The sequence below is a fragment of the Schistosoma haematobium genome, chromosome 1 (genome assembly GCF_000699445.3).
Source record: "Schistosoma haematobium chromosome 1, whole genome shotgun sequence".
NCBI lineage: Eukaryota > Metazoa > Platyhelminthes > Trematoda > Strigeidida > Schistosomatidae > Schistosoma > Schistosoma haematobium.
In genome coordinates, this window is record NC_067196.1 from 79,716,813 (window position 1) to 79,739,119 (window position 22,307).

Consider the following 22,307-nt stretch of genomic DNA (forward strand, 5'->3'; position numbering starts at 1 on the left):
CTTAATAATTAAGCGAAAAAAAAGCATTAAGGTTTGAAACGATAGACATAAGATTTAAATATTATAATGTATATCAACACTAGGGATAGAGTTATATCCGACTGATGAACCTCAAATGAGAGAAAACATACTTCCTCTATTCCTCTACTGGCTACAATTCACATATAATTCATCCAATAAAATAAATAATAAGACAAACAGTGATCAATGCATAAATATTATTGAATATTTAACACATACGTAACATTTAAACAAACTATTTCCTGAATTCTTCTTAGAAACAAAAACAAAACAAAAAAAATTAATTACAAATTGTGCTGAAATCAATTATCGAAAAATAATTTGTACAATAAGATGATTAAAAAAACAAACAAACAGTTGAATAAGAAAAAATAATAATATGTCTAATTGAGGTATAGATAAATATTATAGTTCCTAATATGACTTTTTGACAAGATCATTATAGAGCGTAGTTTGAAATTGATGAAAATGATCCAATTCAAAGCATTTGAGAATTGTATTTGTTAATTTAGAAAAAAAAGTAATTAAGTAAATGCATATCTTCCTATTCAATTGTTTATAACAGATTACTTCTTAATAAATACTTCATGTGTTTTACGATGTTTACTTAAATGATCACTACGCATAAAACGTTTATTGCATATGATACATGTAAAACGTTTTTCACCAGTATGTGTACGTATATGACGTTGTAATTCATCAGATCTAGTAAATGCTTTACTGCATAATTCATATATACATCGAAATGGTCTTTCATCATTATGCCATCTTAAATGAGCTTTTAAATGACTTGTTTTACTATATGTTTTACCGCATAAATTACATAAATGCACTGCTTTATGTATTGATTTTCTATTATCTAAATTCAATGTTTCAACATTGAAACTATTGAAGGTATTCTTATTGTTATTGTTAACGCTATCGATGGATTTCATATTGCGCGCTAATTGACAATTAACACATGGACATTTTTGACATTTCTTATTGAAATTTGATCTTCTCTGTGTTTTCCCTTGATCTAAGGTAGAGGATGTGGTAGTAATCGTAGTTGTATTACTATTAGTAGTAGTTATTGTTGTTTCAAATGATGACAATATAATTGATGGTTTTAATTGACACTTTTTGTTTTCACCAATACCAGGAACAGTAATTTGAGAAATATTTGATGAAATGATGTTTGATTTCATTTTGTCCAAGTGTTCAGTAGTAGAATTAAATACAGTTGTTTTTAACTGTTCACATAGTTGTCCAGAATAATGTGAATCATGTGTATCTAAAGATTGTAAAAAGGAATTTGGAGTTATTTTATTAGTAATATTGTGTTTAGAATAGATTACATCTGATTGTGAAACGGGTGATTTACTTGAATTTGTATAAAATAGATTTAGTTTTGATTGTTGAAATGAGTTAGAGAGATCAGTAAATTTATCCATGTACATTTCTGTATTTAAATGTTTTGTATTTATATTAGTAATGTTCATAGGATTAGCATCAATATATTCAGAAGGGATTCGTCTACTAGGAACTGGATGAAATGCACTTAATTCTGATTTTATGCAGCTTTGTAAATCCAAATAGTTATATGGATATTTGACATTTGACTGATTTGAATTACCTATAGACTTTTTATTTACTGATTGTTTTTTATCATTAGATGCTGTTGTTATTGATTTATCAATTAATGGAAACTTGATTAATTCAGTTTTTGAATGATAATTCAATAATGATATATTCATTGTTGTATTTTTAATTCGATTTAAATGTTCCTGAAGACGATGTTTTAAAACTTCCATTTCTGGACTACTCCAGAAATTTTCTGTTTTTTCAATTATATTTACATTGGAATATTTTATAAATTGATTTGATGAATTTACAATATTTGATAATTCAGTAGCATGATGGAAATCCATTGAACTTGTCTTATGATTATTATTATCTTGATTTATTCTGCTTACAGTGAGTTGATTTTTAAAACAGTTCAACTCAGATGTTCGATGCTTTGAACATTGAATCAATTCACTTATACTGAATTTATTTCGTTTTGTTTGAATTTTATTAATAGAAAGAGAAGAATTTGAAATTTGAAGATTTAATGCTTCTTCAGAATTAGATGAACTATAATGATGATAACCACGTTCAGATAAATTCATTTCTACAGCTCTAGGAAAATCATGAAAAATTAATCATAATCAATTTCTTATTTAAGTATAATTGAAGTAAAAATAAAATTCATGAATATATTGAGATTAGAAAATGCTAAATACCAATCTATTTCTGTATTAGTATAAAAAAAAACACTAATTACTATATAGTTGCTAGGTGACAGGAAACCCTTCAATCGCTTGATATTGAAACAGTGTAATTCATGTCGGGCCACTTAGACTAGTGTTAAAGCTACAATTTGATCAATGGAATTCAATCAACACTAAGGAAGAATCGAAAAACATAACACTCGTCACTATTGCCAATCAATTGATGTAGGTACGTAAGTACTATAAATATATTGAAATTCAATAGTAATGGAATATTACTGGCACATTTTCACAACTTCTATGTAATTGTATGGTCATATTGTTAAGTTTCAAAAGAGAATATTAATTTTTCATAGAATTAAACCACATGTCTTTAAAATAATTATCTTTTCATGTATGGTCAGCTACTTTTTATGGTGATTATCATCTGTTAACCATGGCGTAAAGAAAAATTTGATAAGAATTACATATTCTTTAATTCGATATCAGTATTAAAAAGAGAACAATGTTTTTAGTCGGTTATTCAATTTGAATGTTGTTTTCGTCACGCATTGAAGAAAAATGTACAATCAATGAGAACTGGTTGATTGTTTTGATCTAGTTTGGAAATTTTCAATAGTATACACTAAAGGCCTGATAGTTATGTCATAAAATTGTCTTAAAATCGAATTTTCGAGTTTTACATAAACCACAAGGTGTGGCTATCAACGAATCATAAGATGTGCGTTTTGTTTTATTTGAGACTTGCCATCTGGATATACCTGCATCCTAGTAGGATTGTTTACATTGAAATTCGAATTCAGTACCTTTCTATATAAGCGTTATCCTTTAAGCTGCTGAGTCAAGACGTTCACTAAAATCATTACTGTAATACAGGTTTATCCAGAAAACTAGTCTCAAACAGAACGGAACGCTCACCTTGAACTCCACTGTTATCTACAATTCATTTGTACTAAAAGCACATAATGGTTGTGCTACAAAAATAATTATGGTTTAAATTGTTTATTCCGGTTAACGTTCTTTAGCAACGTTGTTTTTTACGGATCGAGGTTGCCAGTCCCATTCCCAACTCCCCTTCCTTACCTGTGCTTGGGACCGGCAGTAGTCCTAGAAGAGCTACAGGTAGAGTTCTTTTTCTGGTGGTTGACTGGATTATGAAGACATCGAGATCTGAAGGGAAACACAGAGTAAAATGGACAGGTCGGATGCAACTAAATGATTTGGACTTCGCGGATGACCTAGCACTTCTATCCCACGCACACCGACGAATGCAGGTCAAGACAAACTGTAGCAGTAGCATCTGCAGCGGTAGGCCTCAACGTACACAAGGGAAAAACCAAGATTCCCAAATACAACATGGAGAACACCAGCCAAACCAATTACACTTGGTGGAGAAACTCTGGAAGAGATGGAAACTCACATACTTAGGGAGCATCATCGACGAACGTGGAGGAACTGATGCAGACGTAAAGGCAAGGATTAGAAAAGTAAGGGCCTCATACCTACAGTCGAAGAACGTATGGAACTCGAAACAACTGTCTGTCAGACAACATCAAAGTCAGAATTTTCAATACGGACGTCAAGACGGTTCTACTGTATGGGGGTGAAACTTCGAGAACCACTACAACCACTATCAAAAAGTACAAGTATTTCTAAACAGTTGTCTACACGAGATACTAAATGTCCGTTGACCGGGTACCATCAGCAACAGTTTACCTTGGGGGAGAAAAAACCAGCTCCCATCTGAAGAGGACATTACGAAAAGATGTTGGGAATGGATAGGATATACATCAAGGAAATCATCAAGCCGCATCTTGAGGCAAGTACTGACTTGAAATCCTGAAGGCAAACGGAAAATAGGAAGAACAAAGAACACACTACATCGTGAATTGGAAGTGGACATGAGAAGGAAGAATAGCATCTGGAAAGAACTGGAAGGGATCGTCCAAGACAGAATTGGATGAAGAGTGCTAGTGAGCGGCCTACGCCCCTCCATGAGCGGTAACAGGAGTATGTAATTAAATAAGTAGGATAATTATGAACATATACCTCGTTGGTTTAAATTAGACGGAATTTTTATCACTTGATGACACTATTTTTATTATCACTGTTATATGGTCTATTGTCGTAATAAATGAATAAATTGGGGTTAGTACTGCTAATTTTTGCACTACGTCAAGTGATTTCAGTCTAAATCGAACATTCTAAATCACAATAAACAAACGCGAATTTGATGCTAAGTGTCTGGAGGTAGCCGATAGGAAACTCTGAACATAGGGGTTCGTGTTTCTTGGATCTCTTCAGTAAAGAACACCCATAATTTTAACGAAACTAATTAATCATTGTAGGATTTGATCCCCTGTCACATAACCTCACAACCTGAGGCGTTATCCTTAGATTATTTGGGCTTAGGTTGACTTGTCGTATGACTAAGAAACTTACATTAACTGACCACTGAATAGCAACCAATGTTGACGTCTACTGGTTTGGATTAGAAGCTACAGTTCAATTTACTCGACAGAATTCGATCATCACTAAAGAATGAACAAACATGACACAAATTATGAGTAATAATATCTTTTTAAATATAACAAGTACATTTTTGCTTATAAAGCTTGTGACTTAAAGCAATATCGAGGCAGTCTGTACAGGATGTACATATGCTAATAAGAGATTGCTTAATTGCAGTCCTAAACAACAATGGGAAGATACAAGCAAACAATACCAAGTGAACTTAAGAACAATAAGGTTTGTAGAATAAAATGAATTCATCAGTCTATTTTATGGTATCTTATCAACTGCCTTATTATACTTATGATTATGGTTTTAATTACATTTCGAACATTTATCTAAACTTACCTAAATTAAAGTATGCTAAACATTTATTAATAATTTTAGTTTTAAGCTGTATGTAGACGATGAGAAACGGTGAAATAGTATAAATTTATTTTATTACACGAACTTTTTCGTGCACTATTTAAATTCTCACTGATTGAAATCATGATTCAATTGAAGCTCGACTACCATGGAAAACCCGGAAGCACTAGACGGCCGTTTCGTCCTAGTATGGGACTCCTCAGCAATGCGCACCCACGATCCCTCCCCCGCGAGATTCGAAGTCAGGGCCTATCAGTCTCGCGCCAGGCGCTTAACCAACTAGACCACTGAGCCGGTCGGCATCCAACGGTGTTGATGTTTAACTTCAACCAATCCACAAAGTTGCGCCACCGTACACCATTGTCTTCAGTGAGTTGATATCTTACAACAGACGTGGTTGAACTACACTGGTAACGGCTTCTCACTAGAACTCCAGGAGTATCTCTTGAAGTCAGTCACCAATGAGCAGGTGATTGTTATTGTCAGAAGGGGTTTTGTGGAGATTTTAAAAATTGTCTCATGATTTCAATCAGTGACTATTTAAATTCATCAATGGATCTGATTGTATGAAGCAATGTCTTTGTTAGGTATTTTAAAAACAATCCTTATACTTCAGCATGTTCAATTCACAACTTGATAGAAAATAAAACAAAATATGATTAGGTTGAATGAAAACGTGAAGTAGAGATCGTGTGATTTGATAATAATGAAATGTCTATAATATTTCTTTATAATTACGTTTATATATCGGTTTTTCTATCGACGACTAAACATGAATCAAATAAAAACATAATTATCTGAAGTTATTTTCATGGGAATTTTAATAATTTAATAACATGTGCAAATTTTGTGTAGGCTATACGGGTAAGTTATATCGTCAACAGGATCAATGATGAGATAATCATATTTAATTATTAGCATGAATAAAATCAGATGAAGTTCTAATTAAAAAGTTCATTGTCAACAATGTTAATCGATAGATAGCTTAATCATCATTTTTAATGTAGGGTGTTTTTGCTTATCGTTTTTTTATGGGATCATCAGAAGAATGATTCCAAGGATAAATTCAGGATAAACTGACGGAATCGATATACAGATGTTAGTCTATTAAGAGATGTAAAGCGATTCATTAACTTTGTTCTAACTCTTCCATGAAGTCTAATCCTTAGTAACCAGTCATATCGATTGATTATACACTGTGATCACTAAGCTATGAGTTGTCAAATATCATTAAAGAGTATATTCATAAGATTAATGTAAGCAAACGACTAACAACCTTGAACCAATGTTTCGTGGTTATTAGTATTCATGAAGAAAGTATGTTCGTTAATTTGATAAAGCTTATTCTCCCTCAGAGACGAAATATACAGTGTGATAATTGATGCAAGTGGTTAGATAACACGTTTCACACTAATTAGGTATGCAACTTATATTTTTCCGCTTTGTTATTTGTCAGCAACTATGGCAGAAACTTCTGTCTCACAAACGATTTGACAGCAAAGAGCGATATCAACGAGTTATAAAATTAAGCGTCAGACTCCCATTAATTAATTGGTTAACATACACTGATCAACCGTAAATAAACAATACAATTCACTGTTCTTCTATCTTATTCTGAAGATGATTTCAGACGTTGAGTAAAATCATGAAGTTTTAGTTATTCAACCACTTAACTCCTTACAATGCTACTTTTTACGTCTAAACTTAATAGTTAGTAGGTCAGTTAAATGTGTGATTACTATGAGACTCTGTGTCACTTGAAGTTTATGTAACACAAGTAAATCTAAGACAAAATAAACATATATATGACATAAGTACTTTAATTTATTGCCATCATTTGTGTAAAGATACGTAATTTAATTGATTAGGGTTTCCATAAGAATACAAGTAATTAATCTGACAAGTGATTCCACATATTTAAAAAACCATCTCAATAGGGAAGTTGTATTTATTTTCTCCTAAATGTCAATATTACCTTAAAACCATAAAATACCATTTTTATTCATATAATATCCGTTGAAAAATGAGGTAAATATTGAGTGAAGTGATTATTTTCTCAAGGTGAACAAATTTCAAGAATGAAATCATCTACTTCATTATCATTGATTTCAAGCCTTGTCATCCAGCTTCTTCAACCATTATATATTACCCTCTTATGGAAGTGTTCAAACTAAAGTAATGATTGGTTAAAAATCATTCACAGAGTCGTTTGGAATTTATCCAAGAATTTTGTAGTATTTTACATGTGCTGCTTAAAAATTTACACTGTCTAATTCATACAATAAATACATATCCTTTTTATTAGTTCCTTACTCCATATTCATAGCCCCAATTTATGTATCAGTGAATCTCCTATTTGATATTTCAGTTGCATATATTCTTGAAGTTCAATCCAAAGTCGATACTTATTCAGTTATGAATATTCTAAATGAGTTGTTTACTTACTGATAGCACTGAATAAAGGTCAAAAAATATTGTGAATTGATTAGGTTTTTTTAATAATGTAAACTACAGAATTCTTCTCCAGGATTTCAAGTTATGGTATGATTCACTAAAACTAAAGATCCTGAATCTGAACTGATGCGAGGGTGACGTAGATATGGACTGTTAAGAAACCTCAAACTAGGAGGAAATGATTGATTATGAGTAGTTCATTGACCAGTCTCTGTTCACGTTAATAGTTACTTTCAGAATCAAACTATTGTACAATATTAACTGAAAAAATTAACTATATCATTAGTAGTGATAGTTTAAAATATCAGTTTGTTAATAATGATAATAATAATAATATAAATATCATAACAATATAATAACTTATTGGTTATCTGAACTCTGAAGCTTTATGAATAACTCTTTGTCATTTAGAGCGAAAGATAATGAGTGTGAATTCCAATATGAACATCAATACTAGGATATAGATATGTACAACTGACGAGTCTTAAATAAAATGAAACACGAGTCATAGTTTTTGTTTTTGACCACATTATATTCATTTTATAAAACTTAATAAATTGTTCAGTATATTAAAAGATAATTAAATTGGCTACAAGTAATCTATTATTTTAAATATGATCAGCACAATCAAATAGAATGTGTTTTTAAGTAATCTATGCTTATATATATTTCTCATATCGATAACTTTGATCTGATTCAATTTATATGGAATAACCGATCCATTTGAAGTTTCGTCTATTATTTATTAATTGCTAAGCATTTAACCTTTTTATCGTCTACTAATTTTCTTATAATTGTAAATTCTATATAAATTTCATGGACTACTTATTCTTATTCATATGATGATATCGAAATATCTTAAAAAAAAATTTTGTTTTGATTTGATTTGACGCCAAAACAATAATTCTAAAATTATCTTTTAAAAAAGAAAGTAGCTACAATGATCTCTTTACTGAAACATTTGATTTAGACTGGAAAAAAAAGTAGAACATTTTCCAGACAGTGTATAATTAACATTAGACTTAGATAGGTAGGGGGGGAAATACCCACTTCGGTATTTATTTATTACAAATTAGTGTGAATAATTTAGAGAAAATGATCTTTTCTAGGAATTAGTAATAATATTATTAGAATGTAAATGAATGCACTACAAATGAACTATTAATTTGTAAGTTAGATATTACAGAATATACCTTTTAAATGTTTATAACAAACTGATATTAATTGGGAAATGATTGTTATGTAAGAAAATATTTTGCATAGCTATTTTATGCTATTTTAATACTCTTCACTAATGTTTACCTTAGATTGTGGATTCAATTAGTTATAGAGTTAATAGAATTCATGAAGTTAATATTATTTCGACTAAACTTCAATTTAATTTTTATCCCTTACTATATGATTAAATACTTAAAAAATCTTTCTAATAGCTTCTCATTGTCTTGTAATTCATTCTTAAAGTTAGATTAAATAATTCCACCTAAAGTTTGTGCTGAGTATATCGTTCAGAAGAACAATGGAAGCTCCACGACTAAAACATCCAGTTGAGAGAACAAAACTCCATCAAAATCATCCACCTGAGCTATAAATATTTTCCACTATCAATAAATATCAGTATAGGGTTGTGGAAATTGTTGAGTTTTAATTAAGATCATAAACCGATCAATGTTAGGCCACCAGTGAAAATCTAGAAGTATTGCATGGGCGTTTCGTCCTGTTTTGGGACTCAGCAGTGTGCACTCACGGTCCCACATGTGGGATTTGAACTCATGACCTTCAGATTCGCGCATGAACATCTAACCTCTAGACCCATGAGCCGGCTTCTAATGCTGTTAATATCTAACTCCAACCAATACCTGATATTGTGCGACCCAACACGAATTGGACTTCACTGGTCACGGCCTCTTCAATGATGGTGTAACAATGATCGATTCATGATCTCAATTAAAGTTCTATAAATATTTATATATTTTCAATTGTAATTGTCAACAGTTGACGGGGTAGGATACATGTCCGTGAATGTGTTCAATATATGTGCAATACGTAACATTTTTCCATTTATTTAGTAAAAGAATTGTGTAGAGAAGAGTGAAATATTCACTGAAGAATTCATTTCAAGCTATAACTTACACTTTTTTTAATTTTTTCTATCCGATAAGTTGGGATACGCTACAGTGACGTGTTCACAGAATATATATGTAGATAGCTTTAGATAAATAAAATGAAATTCTCAGTGGAAATTATGTTCTTATATGCAAAACTGATATTAAACGAAAGGGAATATATTTAAAATTCGTAGATTTTACACTTTTATTAAAGATTGAAAAAGGGACGGTTATCATTACACAAGTTTACTGTGTGAAAAGCTTGTTTAATGCTCATTCTACTCTAAATTATTCCTACTTGTTATTTACTGAACAGAAAGTAAATTGATATTTACAAATATTTAAATTATCACTGTTTTTGCGTGTTTTCCATGTGGATTATCCTAATGCTTATTAAATTGTAATCACTTTGTGAGTAAAGTTTCAAGTATGATGAACGTTATCAATATCTATAGAGGAATCTTAAGTACGGAAATAAACACCATGTACATAAAATATTCCAGTTGACTTTTTCACTTCATGAGAGAGAAAAATAAAAGTTAAAATAAAACGTTTGTGTGAAAATAATTGAGTTTATCAAAATTGATCCCTATTCATTATCATAGAAAAGATCAGACCACTTGTGAAATATACTATACTATAGAAACGTCTAATGAAAAATGCTTTAAATAAAATTTCAATCACTGTTTATACTTTTTTCATGTAGGAAATAATTTCCAGGTTTTCCATGGTGGTCTAGCTTCAATTGACTCATGATCTCAACCATCGAAATTACTATAATATCCACAAAACCCTTCTGATATGAATCAACATATGCTCACTAGTGACTGGATTCAATAAGTATTTCCTGGAGTTCTAGTGAGAAGCAGTGACCAGTGGAGTTCAATCGAGTCTGTTGTGAGATAGTAACTCATTGAAGACATTGGTGGATGTGTCGCTCAATTTCGTGAATTAGTTGAATTTAGACATTAACACCGTTGGATGCCGTCCGGCTCAGTGGTTCAATGGTTACGTGCTCGTGCGCGAGACTGACAGGTCCTGGGTTCAAATCTCACTAGACGGGATTGTGGATGCGCACTGCTGAGGAGTCCCACAATGGGACGAAATGGCAGTCCAGTGCCCCCAGGTTTTCCATGATAGTCTAGCTTCAATTGACTCATGATCTCAACCATTGAAATAATTTATTATTAACTTTCTCATCAATAAATAACTTCATATGCACTGAAAAGTCATTTTCTATCCGGACTCAGTAGCTTATTGAATAGTGTTTTAGAGTATTAAATCCTAGGAACTGGGTTTAAATCTCTGTATAAGCATTAACACTAGGATGAAGGTACATTCAGCAAACAAATCTCATATGACATAAATCCTGTATCCTAGATTTCACTCCCAACCATATTTCAGATATACTGAAAATTTAAAGCTAAAAACATGGAGGCAATTCGCTCAGGGTTAAAACATTATTAGAGACTGATCAATTACAATATTTAATAACAATAACAGCAACGAGGAAATAAAAATCCTTACCAAAGGACGAATAGTGTTTTTTATGATAGAATGATATAAGTCAAATAAATACTGAAAACAGAATTCCAAAGGCTGTAAACCTGTATTTTCGATTTTTTACAGTATAACCTTTACCTCAGATAGAAATGTGAAAACATTATCAACCAACTGTTGGATCATCATTTAGTGGTCTACAGTTAATGTTAACAATGTTATTTAAGCCAAACTATTTTACACGAAATATCCAATTGAATAAATATCAGTCGTACAAAAGTTAATAAAATCAGTTAGTAAGTGAAATATAAGCCATATTCTTATGATACGTTTAAAACTTACTAATCATTCAATTATTCTCCAACTGTTTTACTCCCACAACTACCAAATTCAATTTAATTTCATTGTTTTTTTATCAAAACAGATTGACAGAACATGAATGTATTTCTTTTTTTAATAAGTATAACCTGTCAGCCAGTACAAATAATCCTATCATTTATTCTTTATTGTAAATACCTTAAAGCAATATGAAGAAATATTCTCATATGAGCAATCTTTTGACAATTCTGTTTAAGGAAAGAATTCCTGAATTGTGATTGGATAAAAAGAAATAACAGCAATATGCGTAACTTTTATAGTTATCCAATCACAAATTAAAAACTCTATAATTTGATTGGTTTAGCCAAAACTTTGTTCATGTGGATAGAATAAATTAGAATTAGTATATTTTTTACACTGATAATGATAAATGATGAATATATGGAAAATAAAGCTGTTTTTTCCTATCCAATCGAAGTGCAAATGTATACTCATAAGTTTGCAACCTGTACCCGGTAACGACAATTAGGTGGTGAAAATATTTAGGGAGAAAGGTTAAGATTTTTCCTACGGATACAGAAAGACAGTTGAAAGAAAATAACATCACTAATGTATATATAGTGAAACTATCTAGGATAGTGATAGTTTCAAATAAATTGAGCATTGGGTAGAGTTAATAATAAATATATTTTTGTTATATCCTGATGAGTAGAAAAATTGTACTTCTGATGTTTCGTGACTTATCGTAAGCCACTTCTTCAGAGTAAATAAACAACCAACATTTAGACCTGTGTTAATTTAATGTCGGTTATTCATATATAACAAAAATATATTTACTATTATCTAGGCTAGTATTTGGGTATTTGACAGCTAGATAACTACTTTGATTGTTAGCTAAAGTTTAATGAAGATTTGAACTAAGAAATTATATTGGTTCTTCAACTAAGCCCTATATAAGAAGGGATAATTAAAAAGTAATCCATTATTTAAACAACACAACTTTAAAAAATTAAAATTCAGGAAACTGAGGGAAATTGGATAATATATATTGAAAGTAGAGTAATTCATATGTTGATAAATAAACTTAAACTACTGTTTCATATCACTCGTCAGGCTGAAAATCTTATCAGAAGAGTACAGTTTACTGACTTTACTTTACGTAAATGATTCAAAGACATAATATCTATAGTTCACATCTCAGACTGGCAGACTACATAACCTGAGTGAGAATCCACCCTGGTGTGTTAGCTCCCTCAATATTATTAAACACGCCTTGTTGATGAGTGTCAATTAGCACGAAACTAAAATCTGTTGTCTCCTATCAGCTACTTCCAACCAGTGAACTGTTCAACATTCAGTGTCTTTTCTCATGTGATACTATTAAATGACTGTTCTATTATGTTGTCTTAACCCACATTTTATAAATATGCAAGCATATACATAAACAAAAGTTGTAAAGTAAATAAATGCAGTACAAATGAAAAATATATGCCAGATGTAAATTTTTTATGACTGAACATAAAAATTATTTCTTTTGTACCGCCCAAATGTAATCCAAACGTAGTTAGAATAAACATAAAGTAAACAGATAAGAATAGTCAGTGGTTAGGTACCTAGGCATTTCGATGGGAATAACGACTATATTGTTGAAAAGAGTAAGCAAAGAAATGTTTATGAGTGTTGAAGGAAAGATAAAAGCTTAGGTATTCAAACAATGATTAGCGAGATCATCTCCTCTATATGGTTAGTGGTACTACCCCTTTGTATTATTAATAATTTTATTGTTATTATTATTATTATTATTATTACTATTGAAGTATTGGTGACTTTAGACAATATCCATGATTAAAACATAAAACTTTACAAAGACTTTTACATTATAACAATATAATGTCACCAATGTTTTTTGTTTTATATAACCTATGAAAACGCAAAATATAAATTCCTACCAATTACAAATTGTTGTATTCACGTTTCCCATTCAGTGGGCTGCGAAGTTAACTATCTCTTATCAAGACACAAGATTAAACCCTGATGCAATGAAATTGATTTGAGTACATCGGTTATACTATAAAAAACTATCATAAAAAATGTTTCATAGTTGAGCACACGAATCTATACTTATTATAATATCTCAGTTGATCTGATAGAATGATTTAGGAAGTAGAAACTGAGACTTTACCTATACAAAAAACATCCGGTTACAAACTTATAATCTTCAAAAGATAAAATTGCTGACGAATCAGTGAAATTCACTGGTTTGATTTGGGAAAATTGGAACGTATGGTGAACTACATTCACTGTTGATGATTTATATTCCTGTTATGGTTTAAATGATTGTTTCTGGTTAAGACTTTTTTAAGGATTATAATGATGACTATGGAACTCATTATTGACCTATCTTTTTACACGATTTACAGGATATAATTACAGGTTTTGAATGGCTGACATTCCAATCCTACTTTACATTGTAAAACCTTAAGAGAGAACAGCTAGTCAAGCAAAATATCTTATTTGTACCAACTGAAGCGATACAGCTAAACAGAAATTATATTTGATAATAATTTATGAACAGTATGACTTATTGAAATAGTTTACGAATTTCGTTACATATTTCACTATAAGACAAAATGCGATCATTCTCTAGATAAAGTCATTAAATGTTATTTGTTTGTTTTCGTTTTCTTCCACATCATGTTTTCAATTATTTATCTCCATCACTGCTTAGGATATAAAAAGAAATCAGAATGGGTTTTTGTGGAGAGTTTTAGAAATTTCACAGGTTGAAATCATGAGTCAGTTGAAGCTAGACCACCATTGAAAACCTGGAAGCACTGGACGGCCGTTTCGTCCTGGCATGGGACTCCTCAGCAATGCGCATCCACGATCCCGCACCACTCGGGGCTCGAACCCAGGACCTACTGGCTTCGCGCGCGAGCACGGTGGCGCAACTTCGTGGATTGGTTGAAGTCAGACATTAACACCGCTGGATGCCGGCTCAGTGGTCTAGTGGTTAAGTGCTCGCGCGCGAAGCCAGTAGGTCCTGGGTTCGAGCCCCGAGTGGTGCGGGATCGTGGATGCGCATTGCTGAGGAGTCCCATGCCAGGACGAAACGGCCGTCCAGTGCTTCCAGGTTTTCAATGGTGGTCTAGCTTCAACTGACTCATGATAAAAAGAAACCTATATTTCTCCCACATTCCTTCTGTTTTGTCACTAAATTAGTCTCGCAACAATATATAAAGATGTAACTTGTGTTTGTTATATGTTCCAACTAAAAATAAATCCAATAGTTTTCGTGCATATGATTTACGAGTGGCTAGTAAGGGGTGTTGTAAACTTCAGTGATTACCAAAAATTACTTATGCTTTGCATAAGAAATTTCGTTCAAATTTGATCGAATAGTTTCACAGTATTTTGGGGCGGAGTTGATGTGAGACCTTAAGGAGTAAGAATGTATTGGCAAAATTTTCAAAATCATTCGGTGAGATTTTACGAACACATCCTCCCTCTTCAATTTTATTTATGCTTGTTGAACTTGGAATCAAAAAATCTTCTAGAAATTACGAAAAGGATTGAGGCAATTCACTCTTTGTGCACATATGTTCATAGAGAAGAACTAATAAATCCAATTCATCTACATGGTTAGAATAACTGGATCTCAAGTGTTGCCCCATATTGCTACAATTCATAGTATATATATCCTGTTAAAATAATTTATGAACCATACCTATTCAAACAATTCAACTCTATATCTTTATCCTTTATAAGTAATATTACTTTTAACATTAAATTATCATGCTTGTAAATTAGCATGCAGTCAATTATATTATTTATTTATTTGTTATTCATTAATTTCAGTCTCTGATATTGATGACGGGAAAATAAAAGTCTTCGAAAATTTAAATGAAACAATTAATGAAATAATGATCGTGGATGCGTACTGTCGGGGAGTCTCCCACTAGGACGAAGCAGCCATCTAGTGCTTTCAGATTGGTTTGTGATCTCAATTAAAAATCAACAAACTCTACAACCTTATATTGATAATTACAAACGTTTGTACACAAAATAAAATTAATTAAAGTTCAGTCAGAACGTCAATGATTATGATTTGGTATTGATCTTGTAAGTCAATCACGAACCTGTGAAATTATCATACATATTACCCATCATAGCACATTTAAAGAACTTCTTGAGCGAATGATTCGATACTGTTTTCACTTATATTTTAGATAATAGCCATTAGTGAAGTGTCTAAAACTTGTTTTATTCCATTTAGAACTCTTTAATCATATATATCTGTGTTTCGGTGCCAATATTCGAATTGAAAGTTGAACCCAATAACCATTAAGGTCGTAACTCATGATAATCGCAGACTTATTCATTGAGTATTTATTACCCATTGTTAAAAATCTTTATTTTACAGCTGACCGATTTCTGTGGGTGTTAACGATTGAATGTAGTTATTATATCCAGCTGATAATAATACAATAATCATTTATTATTTAATCCTTAAAAAGTTGAATTAATCTGTAAGGTTATAAATCTTAATTTGATCTCGCTTGTAAATTCATATAAAGACGATAAATAAATTTAAGACAATGATAGATTACATGAGGTTTCGAATCAACGATTTTTGTATTTATTTCCTAGGTGTTCTAATTAAATAATAATTCTACTCATTGATTCAATTTTCATTGTAGATAGTCACATTGCTCAAGATATCACATTTGTACTACTTAATTATCTGTTCAGTGAAGTATTATACACAAGAAACAATAGTCTGTCATAATCTCATAGACCAGATAACTAATAACCCATGTACTCGAGGAACTTACTGTGCTTCAAATGCATCACAATTCAAGGAATCCCAATATATACTATTGTTTTTACTGAATTCAAGGCATTCGATCACTTCAATCACTGTCAAGAACTTACTAAGCCAAACATTTTATTTATTTGTATTTCTGAGTCATCTTTATCAAAAAAACTTCACATTCTAGACATTGTAATGGAACACTTTAGTCGTAATAATAATAATAATAATAATAATAATAATGACATTAGTGAAGATGTACATAGTCATAAAAGTCATCAGAGCTTTCAATCCATTCCCTATGTTGTTCTAATCAGAAAATTTCTTCTCTGTTCAGACTTGAAATATATATATAATAGTAAAGTAGTAAAGAACTGCTTTTCTCTTTTATCTCTCTACTCCACAAAACACAATTAACATAAGTATTAAATGTAATGATCATCTTTGCTAAAAGATGATTGGCTAACATACTACATGCCTAACTTCTTGATTGGTTAACCAATATTAACTATCTATTTAGTATTGTGTTTTGCCGAGAACACTGTTAATGTAAACAAATGATAATAACAGAAAGAAAACCATAGTAATAATAAAAATGGCACGTTCAGGTTGAGGGATGTTTAAGTGAAATCAAAAGAAGAGAATAGGTAGGAGTGAAAGTTAAATAACAACAAAAAAGAGACAAATTTAAGATTTATTTCAGTTTATAACCTTCTGTTTTATAACAAGACTATTTACTGGGGGGGGGGTAAAAAGGCAATAAATACTTGTTTGTTCGTTTTTTATAGAAAAAGTAATACTAAAAAAAACTAAACAATAGATCAGTTAAATTAACAACAACCCCCCTCCCTCCCAACTTTATATAAAGATATGACAGTATTATTTATAGATTTTAAACATTGAATTAGTTAAGATTTTACCCAAATACTTTTTTCCTCGAAAGTTGTTTATTTGATTAAAATTAATTTTTTTAAAAATAAAACAAAGAAAAATTGTATATTTAACATTTTGAAAAGAAAAATCTTTATTTAAATTTTGAATCTAGTTTCAGCGAATTGATTCGTTTTACAAGAAAAAAGGAAAAAAAAGTTAAACTTGTTAAATCTATATTACACTGATTGAAATCATGAGTCAATTGAATCTAGGCCACCATGGAAAATCCGGAAGCACTGGACGGCCATTTCGTCCTAGTATGGGACTCTTCATCAGTGCACATCCACGATCCCGTACCCCGTGAGATTCGAACCCAGGACCTATCCGTCTCGCGCCAGGAGTCCCATACTAGAACGAAATGGCCGTCCAGTGCTTCCATGTTTTCCATGGTGGTTTAGCTTCAATTGACTCATGATTTCAATCAGTAAAATTTCTAAAATCTCTACAAAACCCTTTCTGATAAAATCTATATTAGTCGAAATTTATTAGATTAGTTGATTATATTGTTTAATTTCAAGTTTTTTTTTAATATTTGGGTTTTAAAGAGAATAAGAATAAAGACTAATGTAGAATAATATGAATTTCGTTAGGTTCTCATCAGCTGCTTACAACCTAAAATATTTGAAATTCAACATTATTACAGATATTGACATATTTGTACATAAAAGGTTGATTAAAGATGAATTTACGTATCATGATGTAGTAAAGATTCCGATCGAGTTCAATAAACAAAGTTTGGAAGAGAAAGTTCCAGAACATTGAAATAGTGATTAGAACTTATGGAATTAAGAAAAAAAAACACATTAGATGATTATGTAATGAAGTAACTGAAAATTGAAAAATTGTAATAAAAAAGAGATATGAATTGAAATCAGTCAATTATGAGTTGAATAAAAATAATAATGATATAATCAAATTTCAGAAAGAGTTCAAATCATGAATGACGTAATAAATAAAAAGCGGCAAAGAAAGATTTATCACTATCTCTTTTTGTATACATAAATCTGGTTTTAGATATTTGTTCATTATCGCTTCGGGAAATTTCAAAAGATTGAAGTTTGACTGTTTATTAATCATCTTGAAAGATTTCAGTGTATCGACTTAATGTTCTGTGCCAAGGAGTTGTCTTGAGATAGCACCACTAATTGTTTTTAATCCATTTGTCTTTAGACTTTTCGGAATATGTTCTTTGAATCGGACTTACTTTCTCCTTTCTGTCCCATCAATGTAACTGCTTTGAAAGATACATGTAAATTTATACACACAGTTGGGTTCTTTTGAAACCATTGTTTCTGGTAAAATGAGATTTATGAAAGAGAAGAATCGTATGAATGAATATATCATAATCTTTTAGCTATATTGACATTTAAGTGGCTTACTCAATGATAAAAGCTTCACAGATTCATTATCTTCCCGTTGTTGAATTCAGGAGTAAGGTGATAAATTTACGTTGCTTTATTGAATAAATACTTGCATATTCATAGCAATTTTAAGGTGATTATACTTTTTGATATTGATTACTAATGGAATGTTATATGTATTCTCCTTAGAAACAATCTGTTATGTTCATTACAACCACACCATTATATCATCATTTTACTTAAGATTTCGTAATGCCATCAGGTGGTCTTTGGATAAAATTTTTGACTGCGGTGTGAGTGAAACAAGATATTAGTTCGTGATATCAACTAGTTTAGATTTAAACTAGTCTTTCTTCTCTTCACGAACTGGGTGCAACTCTTTAATCCCATCAAATAAATTCTCAAATATAGGTTGTAATTAGCTGATGAGAATCTAATGAAATAAAATGAATTCATATTAATCTGCAACAATCTTCGTTCTTGCTCTCTTTAAGATAATAAAGAGAATTATGGGTATGATATTTAGGTTTTTTAGGAAAAAAATCATTATATAAATCAGTAAATTAGTGATAAATATTAGTTATAACAATCTAATCTTATGGTCTTGTAAATCATGTTCATACAGTAAATTAGTGTCAATTACTACTGAGTTTAACTTATTCGAAATGTATCTATTGAACAGTGTAAATAGAACATGTAAAAGTCACTGTATAGTTTCTGATTTATCTTTGGTGCACAATAAATCTTCATCTATTGTCTTTTCCATCCTCGATACTGCAAAGTGAAATTCATATCTAGAAACTACATACAAACATATAGAACTTGACCTAAGTGGGACTTGAACTGAATTGAACTTATTACTGATAATTTTGTAATTCATTACAAAAAGTAAGTTTTTTAATGTCATAATATTGAAATCAATTTTAAGGTTAACAGAAACAAAAGCACCAAATGACTACGGAATTATGCACATAATTAATTTCTTTATAAAAATAGAATTTTATTATAACTATCAAGTTAACTGCTAAATGTTATTATCTTGATAACTGATAAGTACACTTCACTTCTATTATTTAAAAATGAGGTCCGAGATACTATTGCTAATTAACATCATTCTGTTCAAGATAAATTGTAATAAAATAGTTATATCGAAGCAGTTCACATAGGATGTCCATACGCCACCAAAGACTGATCGAAATTCAGTCATGAAAATCATCCAGGTAATGAGATCCAAACAAGACGAAACTCACTTGCTGGCTTCCGATGCTAGTTAGAATTCATTTATTTCTAATGTGTCTTATTCTTAACTTATCCCCAAAAGAATATCTTTTGTAAATGTCATTAGACTATTCATCTCTAGAGAGATATTATCAATTTCATAAGTGATCATCACATAACTACATGACTGCAATGCTCTATTGGGTATGATTGTGAAAGTCAACCTAAGTACTTTATGTGGATGCTGCTTGTTACCAACAGAAAACTAAGAAATTAATGAAATATGCACTTTATTCATGGTAAATAATGGAAAAATGGAACCCAATAATCATCACAACATAGAGAAATTTCAATTGTCAGAATTACAACTGATAATGACAGACTTTTTAAAATTTTGTTCTGTAGTAGAATTAATTACAACATATTTCTAAATTATTCAATCGATTCGAGTCTAATTTTACACATAAAACACCAGATCTTTTCTGATATAGTAGATCATATATGCAATTAAAGAAACAGAAGAAGAGTAAATTGGATATAGTGAACATAAATCGATACGAAATAATGCTTTCCGAGACATTATATAAGTCATTTCTTTGTCTCTATCGTTTTGACGAATGATTCTTGTTCGTGAATGAATTAAAAGTTTGAAAGACATTGTATAACGAAATGAACAAGTTCTAATGCAAGTTAGTGCGTAAGAATTAGTTGGGTTATTATTGGTGTTTAGGGATAGATTTCAGTAAGATTAAGGTTAAGCACATAATTGACTGTCATTTCCATCGCTGCTCCAATGACACGTTCAAGAATCTTGGAGCAAAAATAGCTAATAAGTGAGCTTTAATTATGCTTTAAAAAAGAAAACATATTTCAATATAATAGGTACCAAATAATTTCTAGTGATTTCCCTGATTTACGTGAAGCCTCATCTATATTATTGTATCCATTAAAGTAACCCATGATTCAAAAAACAAGTGCGCGTTTTAATCTTCTAAAGGTTATGTAATCCATTGAATGTATAAAGTTTCAGTTTATCTAATGAGATTCAGTTAGAGGGCTTAGGCGTCTACCTGTTCGTAAACCTAAGAATAAAACACGAGATTAAAGCAACATTTCATATTATTAGTTATACCATTATCGGTGAAAAATATTTTAGGATTGATAATCATCACAGAAGCACTTGAAAACAAAGATCTGATGAGATCGAAGTGGAACTTTGATTTTTTTATCTCCAGTGTTCAGTGACAATAAATGTGATAGATTTGACTTGAACAACAAAAACTACTAAAGTAGTAGTTAAGTAGAGTAGTACGCCTTATTTAAACAAATATTTACCAACTTCACCATACAGACAATTAATTACTTACTTATTCCTGTTACCTTCGTGGAGGAACATAGTCCATCTGACTGACTATATGATAATATAAAACAGCGTTATTAGTAATGGAAGAATGGGATGTCTTTTTATTAATATTCTCAAAAACTGTACACTATCATGTTACCACTATATCATACCTAAGTGAGCCTATAATTTATGGATAACCTTTGAGCAAGTTCAAAGTGACCTTGGGACACATTCACCTACTTACCATACTCAAAAGAAGGTTATAAGGAATTGGGATTAAGATTTAGAATTAGAAGTTAGGGCTAGTAATTAGAGATAAGGTTTTCATCGCGAACTGACAATAGTTACAATGCTGAAATTCTACCTAACCATATGGATGAATGAATTTCGCTCCAAAGTTCAAGACTTGCTCTCTTCAATCTCGTTGGTTCGTTCATAAACTATAGTCTCACCTATACTTGGTGTTAATTCATGTGTACTCATGTTTAAATGAATATATATATATACTGTTTATTATTATATCTAATTATTATAAGTAGTGTGTATCGTATTAATTTGTCAACAGGAAAACAAAAAGAAAGAATTATATAATTTTTTTGTTATTTTAAAAAATTCTCTTTCATAAAACGATACATTAAAATTATCGTTTGTACGTACATCCATGACTTTTTAAATACTTATATGCATAGATAAAGGATTATAAAGGTCCTTAATAAAGATTATCAATGGACTTCCATGTACATTTGTCATTCTGTCTTATACTCTCATTTTGCTCACACTTTTTGTACTCTTATGTTTAATAAACAAATGAACTGAGGAAAACTACTTGAATGTTTATAAAACCATAATGTTATGGCTTATTAATTTAATAAATTTATTCATCCACGAATTACCATAGGGTTGTAATGAAGAAATGATCTTAAAAGAGTTTCGTTTTTTGTCTCAATCTATATGGAATTAGTATGTTAGATACTTTTTTGATTTAAGTAATGAAAAAAAAATTGTCAATAAAGTATAGTTGCATTTTGTTTCTATATAGTTTTGTTAATGGATATATTAAATAAGAGTGCTGATTCTGTAACTAACTGGTGATTTCATTCGTCTTTTGAT

General features: G+C 30.7%; 1 protein-coding gene across 1 annotated transcript; it reads right to left on the minus strand.

Moving 5' to 3' along the window:
• Nucleotides 1–587: 587 nt before the first annotated feature.
• On the minus strand, nt 588–2,171 carry SP4 (Sp4 transcription factor; the record flags this gene model as incomplete). Its single annotated transcript, XM_012937374.1, has 1 exon — nt 588–2,171. One exon carries the CDS (start codon nt 2,169–2,171, stop codon nt 588–590), a length of 1,584 nt encoding a protein of 527 aa, XP_012792828.1.
• Between the last annotated feature and the right edge of the window lie 20,136 nt (nt 2,172–22,307).